The sequence below is a fragment of the Polyodon spathula genome, chromosome 23, assembly GCF_017654505.1.
Source record: "Polyodon spathula isolate WHYD16114869_AA chromosome 23, ASM1765450v1, whole genome shotgun sequence".
Classification (NCBI taxonomy): Eukaryota; Metazoa; Chordata; class Actinopteri; order Acipenseriformes; family Polyodontidae; genus Polyodon; species Polyodon spathula.
Genome location: NC_054556.1, coordinates 22332877 through 22351829, shown reverse-complemented (window position 1 = coordinate 22351829; position 18953 = coordinate 22332877). Strand labels below are relative to the sequence as shown.

General features: G+C 38.6%; 1 protein-coding gene across 1 annotated transcript in view; it reads left to right on the top strand.

The window, feature by feature from the left end:
* Nucleotides 1-17342, top strand: part of LOC121297860 (XK-related protein 7-like) — a 46013-nt gene extending 28671 nt beyond the window's left edge. The window contains exons 2-3 of the mRNA XM_041224414.1: nt 11160-11359; nt 15933-17342. Of these exons, the coding sequence (XP_041080348.1) occupies nt 11160-11359; nt 15933-16876 (1144 nt within the window). The 3' untranslated portion in view covers nt 16877-17342. The remainder of the gene's footprint in view (nt 1-11159; nt 11360-15932) is intronic.
* The last annotated feature ends 1611 nt before the right edge of the window (nt 17343-18953 follow it).

Genomic DNA, 18953 nt, shown 5'->3' with positions numbered 1-18953 from the left:
GCTTTTCTATAGATTTCTATGAAAGAGCCTAGCAGTTAATACCCAACGCTCAAACGATATTGTACTTGATGTTGGTCTCCATGGAAACAACAAGATCTGCAATAATGGCTAATTCGTAAAGCTAACTTGGCCTGGGTTCATATTGTGCTTCCATACTGCGATAATTATCCCCCACTGCAGAGCTGCTGAGTGTATGAGGCTTAGTTTGTAGTCTCTCTTTGGGTGTTATTTTTTTCTAATCCATTAGCTGCAGCAATGGCACAGTTCTTTTGAATTGGAAAGTCGTTTTGTCTTTCGAGTCAGAATTAAGTGGGTTTCAAGCTGGGGCAGAAAGTAAACTGGGCAGCTTCAGCAGGCTCTGATGGGCCCAACGGTGGCTCTGGAGGGTCAGTATTCCACTGTGAGAAACAGCTCTGCTCTAACCTGCATGGTTTAGTTGTGCTTTAATTGGGTCATCAGGGGGTGTAGTAGGTGTGTCTGACATCACTATTAGGGGAGGGAATAAATGGGAAGGCATCTTAATAAGACAAGATAATAAATGTGGTCCTGCCTAAGAACTGTGCTGCATTGGATGTAAAAGCATTGACACTGAGTTATAAGGTACATGTTTAAAAATGTGACCTATTCTTGCCTTTCTAGGTCAGTGTTTCCCAACCCTGTTCCTGGTGGCACACCATGTCTGCTGGTTTCCGTTCCAATGCAGCGCTCAATTGCTTAATTGAACCGTACCAACAAATGAAGAGCTTGAAAATAATGGGAAAAATGCCCAGTTAATCACTTTATTAGTTCAGTGAAGGATTCAATTAAGCAATTAAGTGCTGCGTTGGAACGAAAACCAGCAGACAGACACGATGTGCCTCCAGGAACATGGTTGGGAAACACTGTTCTAGGTTATAAGCCATGAGAGTGAAGGAAAGGGTTTTGTCAGTAATTTCTGCTTTTCCCTGTGGGGGGCGCTTGACTCATCACCATGGAGATGCTCGTTTTTACTAGTACCCCAGCGTGACTGCATTCTCATCTGCTTGAAAGAGAGGGGCTTCAGTAAGGCAACCATTTTACAGTAATACTATACATAGGGTAACAACACCACTGTGTTGCTAGAATGCAGAAGGGGATACCAATCTACTATATACCTGAGTCCCTTCTTGGATTTCTTATATGTGAATGAAGGCTGTGCAACAGTTTTCATCAATTCAGCAATCCTAAATGAACATATGGATGGTGTAATCTACACATTTTATAATGAAAAAACTAATGTAATAAGACTAAGAACATTCATTCAGATGCTCATATTTGTTCATTAATGGGGGGGGGGGGGGGGTTCCATGAGTGCATTCAGAACGAAAAAGAGTGGATTCAATGAAACTGGGTGAGGAAAATGCTAATCCAGACAGGCATGTGTTTTACGAAAGTCGGCAGGTAAATCAAATTGTCACTGGAGGTTTTCTGTAAATTTTCAGAGATCATTTGAGTATAAAGAGTCTCAGAAAGAAATCCTGTACATGGATTTGCCAGCCTGCCCTGGATCAGACAAGGTGGGGGTGGAGATGGAATAAATGGGCATGATCCCAATGAAGAACCAGGGAATGGATGGAAAGAGGAATCCTGAGAGTTAAATCAGCAAGCACTGTTTGTTTTTAATGCAAATGAGTTGTTGAATAAATAGAATTTCAAGTGACAGGCATGCATTAAACATCTGTGTTTTTAAAAGCAATAGTCATTCTAGAACACTGTATGGGATGAGGGTTGAAGATAAACCGGAATTCCCTCTTTCAACAGAATGAAGCCTAAGAAATTCTTGAGAATAATGCTAATCTTCTGGTCCTTATGTTATATGTTATTAATTGAGGGTGATATATAATCAGAAAAGTGCTTTAGAGGCATGATATAAATGATTTATCGATCTAGTTATATCAACCTGATATTGTGTGTATGCATTTATGTATGTGTGTATGAACAGTACAGCTACGCAGTCTGAATATTGAGGTTATATTTTTAACAATGTTCAGTGTTATAGTAGCATAGCCTTCACTGTCACATAGTATTAAATGCAGTCTGTTTTGAGTCACATATATCCATTGCAGAGAGATAATTGTCAATTTCTGTTGGTAAAGTACAGTTGATGTTTTAGACAGTTTTGTCAGGAGCACTATCCAGTTCAAACAAGAAGAGGCTGTGTCACCTGCAGCTATAAACTGAAAATGTATCTTTAGTTAAGAATGAGACAAAATACATATTATTTTCATTTCATTCCACAAGAATTAGGCTGTCACCCCTCCTCCCTCGTGTGAAAAAAATAGGAATATTAAGGCCAGCTCAGAAGGGAGATGGGTTATTATAGTGGTACTGCAAGCCTGGTGTGCGGACACTGGTGGCACTGACACACTGGATACAGAGACAGCAGGGCTGGCAAATGTGACTGACCACTGTGCCAACTACCATGCTAATGCTTGGGCTTTTGAAAGGATTTCTCTACTGGCTTCAGAATGGATCTGCTACACTTTGCTCTGCTTTAAATGGAAGAAAGCTTGTTACCACTGCAGGCAGATAAAGGGCAAACAGTTGAAATATATAGACAGTATGGATTTATTTTGAAATGTGAAATTGAAAGAGGCACACAGCTCTGTGTGGTTCACTGCTCATTTCAACCTAAGTGAAGAACACTCCTGATCCCATCTGCCGTTGCTGTCATGCGTTTGACCACAGTAGATTGATACCTGTTGTGGGGAGCTGTTCGCGGGCTGCATTTGCATTCACATCCCTCGTTGCCATGGTAAAGTGAGCCCATTTTGAGAGATGATAGACTTCAGGAGCAGGACCTCGCTTGGCTGGCACAGCTACAGAAAGATAACGCAACATTGTGTTTTATAAGGAGTTGGCAGAGAATGAAAACTAAACTTGAAAACAGCTTTTTTTTTTTTTTTTTTTTTTAATGCTTTAAAGAACTTTAAAAACAAAAGTTAAATACATATCTTTGGTAATGGTTGTTTTAGTTTTGGTTTTTTTTTTTGTTGTTGTTTTTTTGTTTTTCAGTTTGAGCCCATTTTCCTTATACTAGTCCTTAAAGTGTAGTGAATAAGGTCCATAGTACCTCAAAAGGCTTTTTTGTGAACGCATATTTTTGTGCAACGTGCACATTTGAATTGGTTCTGATAGGATTATATATACTTGGTAGTTCAAACCAGGCCTCAGAGTTCCTTCAAAATTCCTTAAAAATTGACAAGCTTTGAACAAGTTAAGTGCTTCTCAATCTGCTCCCACTGCTCCCCCCTGCAAGTCTGCACGCGAGGGTGCTGAATTGTCAGCTTTGTTGTCCCCAGGCATCCTGAGATAATGAGATGACAATCTCCTGGCAATCTATTAATCAGTGATTGCTTAATGCTTGCACTTTATCAAGGCAGACTGTTGCAATTATCTCATTATCATCCCCTCCTCTGAGCTCTTGATTGTCACTTCTAGCATCTTTGTTTTAAATCTGGAAGCTCAAAAAAGAATGCACTGGATTTCTGCGCATACCTAAACATAGCTCCTGACCCCTTTTAACCTGTACCCTGAGGTCTTCAGAAACTGATGGGCTCTTCAGGGTCTAATTAAGCCACAGGTGCTTCAATACTTAGTGGACACCATGTGGTGAGTAGATATTATAATGGGGGAAAAAAATAGATAATCTAATCCTCAATAAATTCACTTTCTAGTACATGAGTGTCATGTACTGTCATTTTAATCAGGATATAAGCAGATTGGTTACAAATTGCATGCACAGGAAAATAAAAACGTGTAGTTCTGATGCTGGCACTTGCAGCAGTGCTACACAATATTATAGCTCATGGAATACGGATAGAATCTTGAGTGGCATGAGAACCTGTTACAATCGCAGTCAATGGGATGTTAGTAATAGCCTGAATCTGTAGGGTCGTAAAGGTTGAAATTGTCTACGCTAATAAAGGGTATCTGTTAAAGCTGTCTGAATGTCCTCTCTGTGTAAATATACCGTTAGTCACTACATTTCCATGATCGATTGGGAAACTATTTATAAATGGTAAATGCTCACAGCGACACCCAGACAATTGAAGAATTGATCTATGATCCCATTTGCATTCACTGATGATTCAAGCCTTGGCAGTATCTTAGAACATAATCAACCTAATTGTTTGTTGAAGATACTGTACTAGAGGTTGAGTGTCAATCCTTTCTTTCTTATAAGTAAAGTCATAATTGCAGCATCATTAACAGTACAATTATAATGTATTATATATATATATATATTATATATAATATATATATATATAATATATATATTTCTATATGTCACAAGTCCAAACCTGAACATGAGGAGTCCTGGATTTAATCGGGATGAAGAATATAGCATTCTACCATCTTTTACTTTAAATCTTGACTTTAAGTGTTTTACCTTTTCTCATGGTTAACTTCTATTACCAGGATACCAAACAATTACCGATAATTCACTTGTTAGCTTGATTAATATAAAGCATGACCAATATTTGGAATAAGAGTGACCCCTGAATTATTCCTGCAGTATAATGTCAGTGCATCCAGTTACTTAGTTCATAGAGACACTGCCAGTATATTAATCGATTTTTCTTTCCAGCCTGTCTAACTTACATATCCACTGACTGGAATCAAGGGCTGCTCAATGGAAACCTAGCAGTGTGTGAAATTATTTTCAATCGATTAATTATCAAACAAGAAAAAAAACAAAACATTTGGTTATTTCTATAGACCGTATAAAATTAGATGAATAAACCTATTATAGAAGCATTATGTGAACAAAGTTTAGCCTCCTCTAGAAGTGTCAGATTTTTTTGAGGTGGTAAGGTGGTGGATAATATTTTTTTATTCTGAGGATTCCCAGTCTAAGCAGGGCTGAAGATATAAAAAGACATTCTTCAGAGCAAGCCCGGCTGAATTTACATGATAATGCATTTGCTTTATATATATATATATAGCTTTCTGACACGGAGGGCCGTCGGAGGCACACTCTGCTCAGAGAGTGGATTAGTAGGGTAAACATTTCTGCTGAGCCGGTCGCTTCGTTCGTCTCTGATCTGTGCACAAAGCTTTGTACTCAACATTAGCCTGAAGTTAAAGGTAAAGCTCCAGATTTGAATTGGGTTCCCTTACCTTTATTTGTATTTGGTGTCATTTAGTTTGCTTTTGATTCCAGAATTGAGACTGAATCATCTTATGTCAAATTGTGTGTTAATATACTATATTCTGCAGGTATGAGTCAAGCAACAAGAACACATCTGTTATACTATAAACGAGTTTAATAAACCAGTAAGAAATGTGTATTTATTACAGCATCCATTCCATTACCATAAAGAAAACTGGATGTACATGCTGTTTAGAACATTTACACAATTATAATCTTCATAGCTAGTTAAAATCAGAATTATGGGTACTTTTATAGCCAGCCAGCTGAGATAAAAACCAGTTCCAAGCTACAATAATTAACATGTATAATTTAAATTCATTGCATCAAATTTGAAAGTTGACAAGGACCTGTATTTAAATATAAAAACATATGGTGCTGTGCAGGGACGTGGGGAGACCACTGTGCACAGATTTCCCTTTGATCAACCATGAGGAGAACAGAGAAGGAGCTATTTATAAACCGTGTTGTGTTAATTCAATTTCTAAAGCGATCATTCGGGACTGCCGGGTATGTTCAAATAAAAAGAGAAATACATAATGGGACCCAGGACTTGTCGCTGTATCCAATAATGTTGTACAAAAAGCATGTGAACACCTATGTGGGTATGTACAGCGATTTGTTATTAAACATCTATTACAATGTGATATTTGTTCTGTTTGATCTTTTATGGTGAGTGGGTATACTGAACCACAACCAAGCAGTTGACTAGCAGAGTAAGGGTGATGGGATATTTACTAACACATCATGCCAGCAACAGGGCCAGTAGCTTTGTGTTGGTGTGATGTGGTGTGACAGTGCATTGTGGGGAGGATTCCCTTGCGGACTTTTAACAAGTCTGATGTGGTCCTGAGACCATTAGCTGTAATATCCCTGAACACAGGAAGACCTGCAATGAGAGTGACAGCCCTGCTCTTAAGCAGAAAATGGCAAATACATAGACATCAAAGTGAAAATTTTCCATTTGTCAAGAGCTTTCACATTTTGAAACATGTTTTCAAAACTTGTTAAAGATACCAGGCTTCTTGCTGTATTTCCTTGGAGTTAATGTTAACGAGTAGTTTGTCATGGGTTTTCGTTTTTCAGTAAAAAGCTTCCAGCGATAGATAGACACTTTTGTGATTTTTTTGGGGGATGGGTGGTTAAAATATGTGATATATGGATTGGTTTGATTATTAGATTAAGTGTTCTATACACTCGATAGCTTTCAAGTCCTCAAAGGTCTCTTCAAAATATGGAAGCTGCCATTTGTTTTTGTTTGCAAAGCAGAACGAAATTTTTGGAACAATACAAGTCTGATACAGAAAAGGCATCCTATACTGACTAGTGGCACAAAGCAATGGAGGTGCAAATAAGTATCAGTAATACAAAGTGCTGTATCAAAGAGAGACAATGTACATTACAATTGCAAGGGTTAATATGTCATGTGTATAACATACAGTAACAACTGCTGTATCTGGGGGAAATGATTGAATTTTAGTATTTGAGTAACAAAACTCATGATTACTAGAAAGATTGTATTAAAAAATAAAAATGGCATGCAAATAATTATTTTATTACAGCCGGTGGTGTGACTTTGCAGAGTATTTTTTTACATTATGTCAAGTGACTTTGATTGATGATTTCATGTTTGCGCACTACAAGTGTCAGCGAATCTGTATTTCTTTACAGTACACAATGTACAAATAATGGCACAAATGCGCATAGTGACAAATCGTGCATTGTGTTTTTTGTGACAAGGAGACAGCTGATCTATATATCCATCATGATAAAATGTCAGTCTCTGATGGGCCTTCTTCAGTCTGTGTGACTTAAAAAGCTTTGATTGTGAAGGCAATAGATACAGTCCTTACAGCTCACACCTATGGGGATGGTAAGTGCTAATTACTGCTAAGAATAAATGACAGGGATGGGAATGGCACAGCTATTACTCTGACATAGGCTGTCAGCATAGGCAGCGCGTGAGTCTTTTGTTTGGGGAGGCTAGTATTCCACACTTTTCCCCCTGCATTTATTGTACAGTAAGATACACACACATTAAATTTATATATATATGTGTGTGTGTGTGTGTGTGTGTGTGTGTGTGTATAGATTTTTTTTGTCTGTTACCATCAAGTCTGAACACTAAGTGTCATTCATTGTGTTGAGTTTGAAAAATAGTCGGACTGACGGACACAAATAAAAGCTGTAAACCGGATTCATTCTCCTGCGTCTTTTTGAGAACTTGTGTAATGTATAGCACAAAAGGTAAGGTATATATATATATTTTATAAGGTATATTTAAAATAAATAAATAAATAAATAAATACCTGCACTCTTACAGTAAACTTTTGAATATCTATAATGGGCTCAGATCAGCAGGAAGAATGGACATTAAACCAGCCAAGCATTGTCTCCTCGAATGACATTGAAATGCAGCTAAATCCTGTATTTTGACCCCTGGTGATACTGCCACAGTACCAGCATAGCCTTGTTTATCTGTGTATCTGAAAACTATCTTTGGTAAACAAAACCATTCATTTTAATCAGAATATTAAAATAAGTTTTCATATTTACCATACAGTAAACAGGCAGATGCAGTTTTCTGCTTTCCTTGCAGACACTTTTTCAGAAGTTCAAAAGACCTCATGCAGCAATCACATGCCGCACTTCAGCCAGTGATGATTTATACTCCCTGCAGACACAAGAACGGAGTCACCCAGCAAAATATTAACAGCAGATTATTAATTATGGGTATGTGCCTTGATTACACATTTTTCTGTCTGGCATAATTGCAGCATGTTAGCATGGAGAGAGCCTTATTGGGTCATATGAGTAAGAAATGACACAGGAACACAACAAAAACCAAAAGTGAACTTTATGTATTGTAAACCTGTGCTATTAATGGTTAGGGTGCAATATTAAATATCTTGTTTGATGTAGGATGTGGATATTTTATGAGTAACTATTTAGGCACATCATGAGTCTATGAGATGCAACGGAGCTGAACCATGTGACATGTGATAGACGGTGTGATAGATAAGTCCCAGAGGCAGTGCTGGTAGTTAGCTTGTTAGTAAGCCATAAATTAGGAAGACACACAAGAGTGTGAAGGGACGTGTTAGCAGGGGGGTGACTAGTTGTAATGCCTGATTTTCAATCAAGGATCACTGTGCCTCTCATGTTGTAGGTACTGCAAATGTACCACAACTAATGATCAGTCTGTGGGAAGACAAAAACCTACACAACACTGAATCCTGGTAGTGAGCTCGCTGGCTGTGACGCACCAGAGAATTGCTGATGCATTTAAACAGTTTCTAAAGTACTGATGGTGGATGCAAAGTGGACATTCTTTGACCGTAGTAATTGTAAAAGTGCAAGCTCTTTGGTGGAAGTTTGATCAAATTCATATAGAAGTATTTGTTTTGCATGGGTGAGGTCAAGGGTTAGAATAATAAACATTAGGAGGTGGTGATCAAAATGGTGATGACACCTCAAGAGCATGCAAAGACTGGATTGTTATGTTGAGTCTGAGCCCAGCCAATGAAGAAACATGAACCAACAGATACAGTTCAAAGCTATCTGGTGTTATATTGGTAGGGAGGCTATATGGGATCGGATATTTCTATATGTGTGATATCTTCTGACAGATTCATTTGATTTAGATGATAAACAACACATTTTGTTGGACTACAAATATATAGTAGATTTAATATTCATAGATAGCATCGCGCATACCAAAACATCACTGTAGGGTTAGCAGGCCCTTTGTGTTTCGTCCCATACTGGGAGGTCCGAACCCATTAGAGTTGTGAATTTGACATTGATTTGTTAAAATGTGTTTGTGTTCACTAGCTGGTTCATTGTAGCTGGTTCATTGTGGTGTGGTTTTGTTCCTTCTATTTCATCATAAATAAGTTATAAAGCTTTGAATAACAATTCAGAAGCTGTTGTAAATGTTTTTTACCCACATCATGGAATAATAATGTTGCATAGAAATAAAGTTTTGTTTCTGCTGCTGCATCTGCTAAACTATAATGAAGTCCCTGTAAAAAGCAATAACTTCACATGTGTCTAGAACAGACTATGGAAAATGACCAGTGGAACCAGTTTGAGCCACGACAGGGTACAGAGGAAGCACTATTTACCCTTATTCCAGGTTTGAAGCTAGATCTGAGATGAAAGGGGGGCGCTACTCCCAGCTGGGCAACTGAAGATAATATAAATCCTGAGAGGGGTTTAAAAAAAAAAAAAAAAAAACACCTTAAAACATTTTAAAAGCACATTTAAAATGACAGCTCTCGGCCGAAAGAGAAAAAAAAATCTACAAAGAAAATAAAAAATGACAAAATCCCAGTAGAAGTTCAAAGACACAGTAATTATTCAGAAGCATTCAACTAGGAAAGATCCTGATTATCTGTTTTATGTTCTAGAAAACAATGCGTAGGATTGCTGTGGTGCATGGAGGTGGGCATTCATTTTAAAGACCTGGCACTACACTTGACAGCATTTTGGTGGTTTTCCCTGTACTTAGCAAAACAACTGCTGCTTTTCAGATATTCAAGCTTCAACATGTTACATATTGCAAGGTCTAGGCTGTGAGGCTGAATCATTGTTTGCCAAGAGCAGCATGAACAGACAGGTGTTGTTACTGCTGTGCTGGAATGTTGCTGAATAGTGTCATCCCTCCATCTGGCTCACTGTTCTGTGTTTACATTGGCAAGACTAGGATCCATTTCATTAGCGTTGGCTGAAAAACAGGTCCCTGTACAGTTTTGCCACAAGCACTTGTGAAACCACTTGTATATCTAGTGCCAGCACAGGCACAATGCTGTCATGTTTATTAAGTACAGTATGTAGCTATTTGCTACCATTCACTGCAGAGGAATTTATTTTAGAAAGAAAAGGCTGTTTTCTAATTCTGAGCTAAACGGGAGCATATTATGTTGCATTTTTGCTTCATTCTATGCCGCCTACTTTAAAATCAGAGCTTAGGTAGTCGTAGGACAGAAATAGCATTTTTAAATATCTTGATTTGCAAGTCTGTAAGCTCTAAATCTAATACAGAGCTTACTTACTTTTTTTGTTTTGTTTTGTTTTAATATGTTCACCCAACAGATGTTAAGTATTTATCTAGTCTTTTAAAAAGAACTGCAGTCATCCTTGGCATAACTAATCATTGTATAAAGTGGATATTCTGTGTAATACTGGCCATCACTCCAGTTGAAGTCTGTTTTGAAGCTCTGCTCTTGGTTCCTTTGCAATATCCAGCTATGGATGACTCCTCTCCAGGCCTTTTAATCTTCCTCATTAGTTCCCTAATGTGGCCCATCTCTGCCTGCTTATTGTACTGATTTCAATTATTTGTCACAGTCTGAGTTAACTATGGATCTGACAGACATGATGAGAAATAATAGTCCTGGAGTCTTCCGGGGTCTTTCGTTCTGGAATCATTTCCCCTTTGCATGGGACTCAAATTGAAATGAACGTTTATGAAGCAGAAATAGAGGATTGAAATTGGACGTTTTTGGGTTATGGGGTCAAATAATCCTCATGGCAATTTGAGAAAACTCTGACTTATATGACATTGTATATATATGCTTTCAGAAGCAGTCTCTCAAAGTCACATCAGGAAATGGCTAACAAACAGGTTTGCACATTACTAGAGAAAAAGATCTTAGCACTTCAGGGTGACAGACCATCGCAATTCAATAAACTTGTTCATCTGCATGCCTAGTAAAAATAATCACTTGTCAGTAAAAATGATTGACTGGCTCTGTTTCAGCTTTGTTCCCCATGCACAAAGCAACGATTGGGCAGATCATAATGCAGCACCAACCACATGCAAATTGTGTACACCAGTTGTGTCTAAGACCACACAGTAGTAATTTAGCTCCTTTAAATAAAAATACATTGGTGCAATTATGGGTAAACTTTCTGCACTTTATTGTAGCCCATTATATTATGTCCATTATTCTGATTAGAAATATGTAACCCACCTCTGCAGGTATCTGCGCGCCCTCTACCTGGGAGTCCAGAGCCGCTGGCGCAGCGAGCATGAACGCTGTCACTTCCACTGGCGGATGATGTTCGAGAGTGCGGACATCAACATGCTGCGTCTGCTGGAGACCTTCCTCAAGAGCGCCCCCCAGCTGGTCCTGCAGCTCAGCGTCATGATCCAGAGGAACCAGGTGGAGCCGCTGCAGGGTAAGGATGGGGAATCCATTTCTTGTGAATTCTTGCTTCAGTCAAGCGGGTGACTGCTGAATACCAAGATGGTGCAGATAATTTAATGTAGTTGCACTTAAAATATGTTTTCTAAGATTGTTAAGTTATTAATGCAAAAACATTGATATTTGTGCATATGAAGGATGCTAACTTTGCTGCTATCCTAATCTTAGATTCCTATTACATAAATTGGTGAGGAAATAGTAGGTTAGGTTAGTCACTGAGCGTCATTTATAATTTGTGAATACTAACTAGGGTGTTCTAATCTGTCTTTGGCTGTTAGGGATTGATAGGAATTCGAATTTAATTACTGTGTTCAAATTGACAGTGTGAAACAAATAAACACGGATTGAACAATACATTACCTAGCAAAGGAAGGTTATGGTATTATTGTTAATGCATTCAAGGCACTGTCCTTTCTCCAAACAAACTTTAAACTCCATTTGCATTCACCAGGAGAACACCACTGTTACATGATGTGTTCCTCTTGGGACCCTCATCTACATATTACATATCTTACAGTTATAGTTATTTAATCATGAACCAAGCCAATGTAGGGCTGATAACAGGAGCCGAAAAATGAGAGAGATCTATAAAAAACGTCTTGCACTTTTAAAGAGAGCAATTGAAAATGTGACAGCATGAATCCTGCCAAAGTGAAAAGACTTTAGCAGATAGTGACAGGGTAAAGGAACACTTATTAACCAGATCCGCAAAAGAAGAGTCAAGTCATGGCATTGGGGGGAATCCAGCTGGTGCCTCATTATTTTCACAGAGAAAAAGCTGCAAGCCTAAACATTGAACCAGACTGGAGACTTGTATTGACAAAGTAAATTAAACATGGGCTTGATTTAAACATGCCTGTAAGGGAATTCTTATTTTATTTTATAATGGCCCAGATCACCGCACCTCCACCTGTTCAAACAGTATGCTGAGAACCTCGGTATTATGGATCATCTTTATTGCATTCATGTTTGATTTTTGTCTGAATGTTGCAATTGTTTTATTGTAATTTTGCCACCGGTGACCAAATATGGTTAGTGCAACAAGTAGGGGAGGGGAGTTAATGTACAAAACCAACCCTTGTGTGGTAAAAGAAGGTAATGCAAATATTCAGCCTCTGTAACTGTCTGTTGTGTATGTGGGCCATCGGCAAAATGTATTTATGAAACATGCCAGCCGTAGTACCCTTGGAATTTAAAATGATCTCTGAAATTGAAACCAGGCTTTCGTTCTTTATTAAGAAAGACAGGGCCACTTGAAGACGTGCTGGCCATTTTTATGTATCGGGAGATGCAGTGGTTCAAAGACATGGCGCACCCAATAACAATAATCCAGCCTTATTGACGTAAAACATTTAATCTTAAAGCATCAGGTTTTATTCCCTTTTTGCCGTCTTTGACATGAGAACAAAACCAACAGCGCCACAAACAAAGTTATGAAGAAACACCAGACATGAGTCTTTTTATTGATTTCATTTGCTATTTCGGCTTTTGTAGTTGTTGTAGCTTACTGAAAAAACGCGTGGAGCAAAAGCTTAGAAAATGGTGCTGTTTTTAATCACATCATTATATATCTTTATTTCTGTCATGCTCCCTCTTTATTTCTCTATCTGAGATACAAATAAAAAAAAACTTGAAAGTATTGAAAACAGTGAATTAGCAAAGGGGTCTTATACAATAAAATATTGGGCTTGTACAATGTAATGCCTACCTGGTTTTAACAGTGAATTAACCAAATCTGTGAATGATTGGATCATATAGAGAGAGCACTGTAGCGTGAATACTTAGGGTTAACATCTTCCAGTCATCTCGTGGATTCTTTCTTTATGCTCTAGCTCCCATTTACTGCATAAGAAAGTAATAAACTCAAATCTATTAGCCACGGCTTTTCCCTTGCCCTGCTTCCTTGTATTTATTTATTTTAATTGGATAACTTTGTGTGTATATTTATGGCATCCCATTGACACAGCACATATATCCATTGATTTTCAGAGAGTGGAGAAAAACACACACACTTCATTTAAAAACCCTGCCATTGAAGATAAAATGGAGGTACAGTAGTTGTACAGTCTTGAAACAGCTCAGATCTTGGGATGTTTGTGTAACAGGATGGAGGCTGGTTGCTAACTGGCAACTCCGCACATCGCAAGCGAGCGGCTTAACCACAATGCAAAAGAGGCGGGCTCGTCTGCTTTCATGGTTTTAGAGCTTTTAACCTTATCTCATCTCCCTGACAGGAGATAGAATCTGTAACAGCAGTGCATCACAAAGCACTGCCTGTTACACCCTTCCCCTCTTAACCTCAGCGATTGGCTGCAGCTCATGTATTCCATCCGGGTCATGGCACCAATGTAACAGGGCAAAGGCTGAGCACGAACCGACAACTCCACACACCGCAAGCAAGCATCTTAACCCACAATGCACAAGGCACAATGCTCGTCTGCATTCATCATTTTAGATCTCTCGCACTACAGTGGATGTTACAATTGCTCATTTTTTATTTTTTTTATTTTCTTGTGTGAGACCTGCTTCTTATAATGTTAGATTCAATTAAGATTGTCAGGCATTCTGTTCAAATGGCTTGAACACACTTCCCCAGTAGTTGTAGCCAAGGAGTTTGATGTATTGACTAATGCTTTCAGCTGAGCAGGTCTGCAGCTAATTAAGATGTGCCTTGATCTGGCTTTCATCCAAATGGAAGGAGAAAAGAACTGTATAAAATATTTATGACAGCTTTGAAATCAGTAAAACACAGAGCAGTCTGACCAGAATGAGTCTATTTTAGCACACAGAAGTAGTGTGTGTGTGTGTGTGTGTGTGTGTGTGTGTGTGTGTGTGTGTGTGTGTGTGTGTGTGTGTGTGTGTTTTTACAGTGATATTTGATTTTTTTTTTCTTCTAATGATAACTCCAAACCACTGTATTCCACCAGTGCATCCCCAACAGACGTCGGCAAGCTTCTCCCAACAGCGTCTCAAAATGTCTTTTTTTACTAAAAACTACTGAAATTATATTGGTACAGTGTATTGACCTGGAAGTTTTAATGCATTCAACTGTGCAGATTAGACAGATCTGGATGCTCCCAAAATCCCTTCTTGCCCTTTTTAAAACCCCTTTATTCTATCTGAAAATCAACATTGCATCTGTGCAGTTTGTTCTTGGAAATCATTCTTAAATGATGCACATGTAGTATGTCTAATAATAATCATGCTCACACTAATGACAAGTTAGGCAATTCATTGACATTGTCACTTTTTGTGTCTGTGTGCTTTCAACACCTTTCTCGTGATTTTCAAGTGCCTAATGGGATTGGCCTCATTGTACCACTTCCATTTCAGTCCTTTTAATGATTGTAATAGACAGCCAACGTAGAGCTAATTATCATACTAAACCCTAGCTAAAATCAAGCCGATGACACTAAAGTGATCTAGCTGCGAATGATGCCACATCTTACCTTGTGAATTCTTTAGCATGAATTTGCTGCACGTGTGAATATTGTTGGCGAAGGATAACAATGTTAAGCATGAAAGAGTCTTGAATATTTCAGTGTTGTTGAGCCTGCTGGTCACTGTAACACCCCATGGGGTTGCCATTAACACAGTATGGAGCTTGACCTGAGCACAGCCCACAATCTGCTAAAGATCTGATCGGAATGGAGTTTCACTTGGGAATAATGTGCTTTAAAGCAGAACAGCTGACAAAAGGGCTATAAATATCTGTCCAATAATCCAGCTACTATTTATCATATCTAGAATGGGTTCACCATTTCCCTTAAATCTACTAATTGATTAAAAACAAATGTTTGCATATTTGTCTTCATTCCTGAGTATCCAATGACATGTATTTTGTATTTTTACAGTGTATGGTGGTCTGAAGAGAATTCAAAGAGATTTTAATGAAGTCCTGACATAGTATTCTGCGAATGACTAAAAGACATGTCAAAGACGTTTTTTGCAATGATAGTATTTTAACTTTGTATAGTATACTGCCATTGTAGAGTACTATGCAATTCACATTTCTATAGCTCCTTTCATCACAAGGAATCCAAAGTTCTTCACACACAGACACACACACACACACACAGACACACACACACACACACACACACACACACACACACACACACACACACACACACACACACACACACACACACACACACACACACACACACACACACACACACACACACACAAACAAACAAAATGTAATAAAATAGAAATTTAAAGAGACAACAAATAAAACATGGGTATAATTGTAAAATTAGAAAAAGTAAGATAAAAAAAAGATAGTTTGTAAAAATAGAAAAATTTAGAGCCTAAAACAAAAATGTAATAAAATCATAATAAATATAAAAAATAAATTTTAATTGAAAAATTAGAAAAACTAAGATACAAAGCCAGTCTGTAAAAATGAACAATTAAAAGCAGTATAATTAAAAAAAAATGAATAAAATTAACTGTTGATAGCCAGGTAACACAAAGCCAATTTATAAATATTAATAAAAAGGATTGTATATTGATATTATAGTACTGTTATTTCTTTCATGCAGGTCTGTCTGCCTCTGCATCTCTCGTCGCCCTGGCTTGGGTGATCGCCTCCTATCAGAAGGTTCTCCGTGACTCCCGTGATGATAAGATGTCCTTGTCATATAAGGCAGTCATCATCCAGATCCTGTGGCACCTCTTCACCATCGGTGCTCGAACCATCGCCTTCGCCCTCTTCGTCTCTGTGTTCCAGCTCTATTTCGGGATCTTCATCGTCACCCACTGGTGCATCATGACCTTCTGGATCATCCAGGGGGAGACGGACTTCTGCATGTCCAAGTGGGAGGAGATCATCTACAACATGGTAGTGGGCATCATCTACATCTTCTGCTGGTTCAATGTCAAGGCGGGGCGGACTCGCTATCGAATGTGCATCTACTATTTCATTACCCTTACCGAAAATGCTGCCTTGACGGTGCTTTGGTATTTGTACCGGGACCCGCAGACCACAGACTTCTACGCCTTAATCATAGTTTGTGTGGTGGTCTCCAGCTTCGCTCTTGGAATGTTCTTCATGTTCATTTACTATTGCCTGCTGCACCCAAATGGACCAATGTTTGGGTCCCAGTGGGGCTGTGTGGAGGAGGAGGGGCCGGAACCTACTTCCGTTCCCCCAGATGTTATAACAAGTCCCCCTAGATCTCTACAGAGGACTATGGGTGTGGAAAGGGAACAGATGCCAGGGGACCGGGACAGCTGCATGCCTGTTTTTCAGGTGAGGCCAATTGTTCCACAAACCCCAGTTGCTCGCACTCCAAGGACAGAAGGGCCTGTCATTAGAATAGACTTGCCCAGGAAGAAGTATCCAGCTTGGGATGCTCATTTCATTGACCGGAGGCTGCGTAAGACTATCTTAGTACTGGAGCACACCTCTCCTGTCACCCCCCGGCTACAGTACCGAAGCCTCAGTGCGCCCAAGGAAGTGATGGAGTATGAAACCTCAGTGTAGACAAGCTCAAATTCTAAGGCTGATGTGAGGTAACCGGTCTCTTTGAAAGGCTTTGTGCAGTCAACATTGAGGTAAGGTAAGGGGTGATCACGGAACTCCTGACCTTGCAGCTTAACTTCAGAACCAGTGATTGCCGAGCACAGCTGCGTTTGAAAGCCAGCGCTTGTGCAAAAGGGGGCAGCGCAAACTCTACTGCTGCGACTGCATCAGTCAGATTTTCAATGTGACTACGGTTATCCGAAGAAGTACATAAATGAATAAATAACTCATTTTAAATTGCATTCGACTGTATCTGATTTGGGGCATGCACGGTTCAATCAGTTGTCATGGTAGCACTGAAATATATTACCTGTGAACATGGTAACGAAAAAGCAAAAGGTTGCACTTTGGTTTGCGTCAGTATGGTAAAGGATCTCTCATAGCTTAGCAAATGTTTTTTAGCAACCTTGTCTCAAGTGGCCATGTCCTGTTGTTGTTTTTTTTGTTTTGTTTTGTTTTTTTTTTACTTTTTAAATGTCTGTCTTACTTTTGGTTTGTCTTAGATGAACAATGTGTCATGTCAAGGCACTCAAGTTGTACAAAACCGGTTCAAGTTCAGTCAAATTCCTACATTATTGTTATTATTATAATATATATTATAATATATATATATATATATTATATATATATATATAATATATATACGTGCACAACAAAACTGTTGACTAAATATAGTTAAGAAATTAACAAAATGGCTGAAGTTTACAGCCTTAAAAAATGGTACCTAGCTTGTGGATATGTTTTAAAGTGAATGGGTAGACTGTCAGAAGCTGTTTGAAACCACTATTACATTGAGATTGTTAAAGTAAAATGATGCTTATTCATGAAATACGTCGAGGCAGACTTCACTTTAGTATCTTTGTAGTAGTGTGTGTTACATATATAGATGTTTGAAATAGGTGGAGTGACTGAGACGTTTAGAATTATGCCATTTCTCACAATGTTAACCTACTTAAAACAAATCCAAGAAATGTTCTTTCCCAAACACACTTTACTACATATTCTGCCAACCCACCATTTCTGTCTTCACTATCGCTACCATTTGAAAAACAAGCTTACAAGTTTTTGCTAGGTTTTGCTCTGCCTTTCTACATGGAAAGATGGGTGTAATGTGTAAAGACAATGTAACGTGGAAGGTTGCAAGGGATTTTTATAAAGCAGCAATATATCGAAGAACACAGAACAGAAGACAGAGAGGACAGTAGATTTGGGACAACCACAGAGGGCTCAGTATCAGTGAGTTAAACACTGGTGCTACAGCTGAGCATACTACAGTGCTCACTTAGAAACCACACAGATACAGTGAAGCCTTATTATCACCAGACTGTTGCTTTTCACTGCAAAAAAATATAATAACAAAAAAATAGGTGTGAGACCCTCGTGTGGGTTCAGTGATGTAATCTTGTATTATTTACTGTGTGTTACTGGAGGGTGCTGGCAATGAAAGGTTTGCAGTGAATTGGTCTTGCAAGCCTCAAAGAGAAGAACACCTGGTCTGCTGACATGCCGGTTTACTATCTGTACATTTTTTTTGGTGCTGAACTTTCCTGGAAGCCATCAGCCTGCTGATAGATCAGAGGTGGTGAATTTCAAAAGTTGATAGATCAACATTCACCTGTTCCATAATATTTTAGGAAATAAGTGCATGCTTAAGAAAAATAAACTAAGAGCACAAGCACAAAATGCAGCAGAGTTTTCTTCAGATGATTAAACAGCACAGGAAGCGATGCTCTTCATCCCTTCAAGATTAATTCATTAGTAAACCCAGCTTTTGAAAATCAGACCCCAAAGGTAAGGTTGATGGGCATGGGGCCAGTCTTTGCTGTTATGATTTGCCAATGCGCCTCAAACCTGACCACAAAGACTATTCTTTGTGGAAGCAAGAGATTTGATTCTTCTCTGTTTCCTTTTCAATCTGAGGCTGGTTTAGAGAAAGGCTTCCAGCTGTGCCAAAACACGTTGACCTGTTCAGTGTTTTATTTTTTTTTTTAAACAAACTATTAAAGAGCAGGAACGACTAAACTCCTGTAATGCAAAA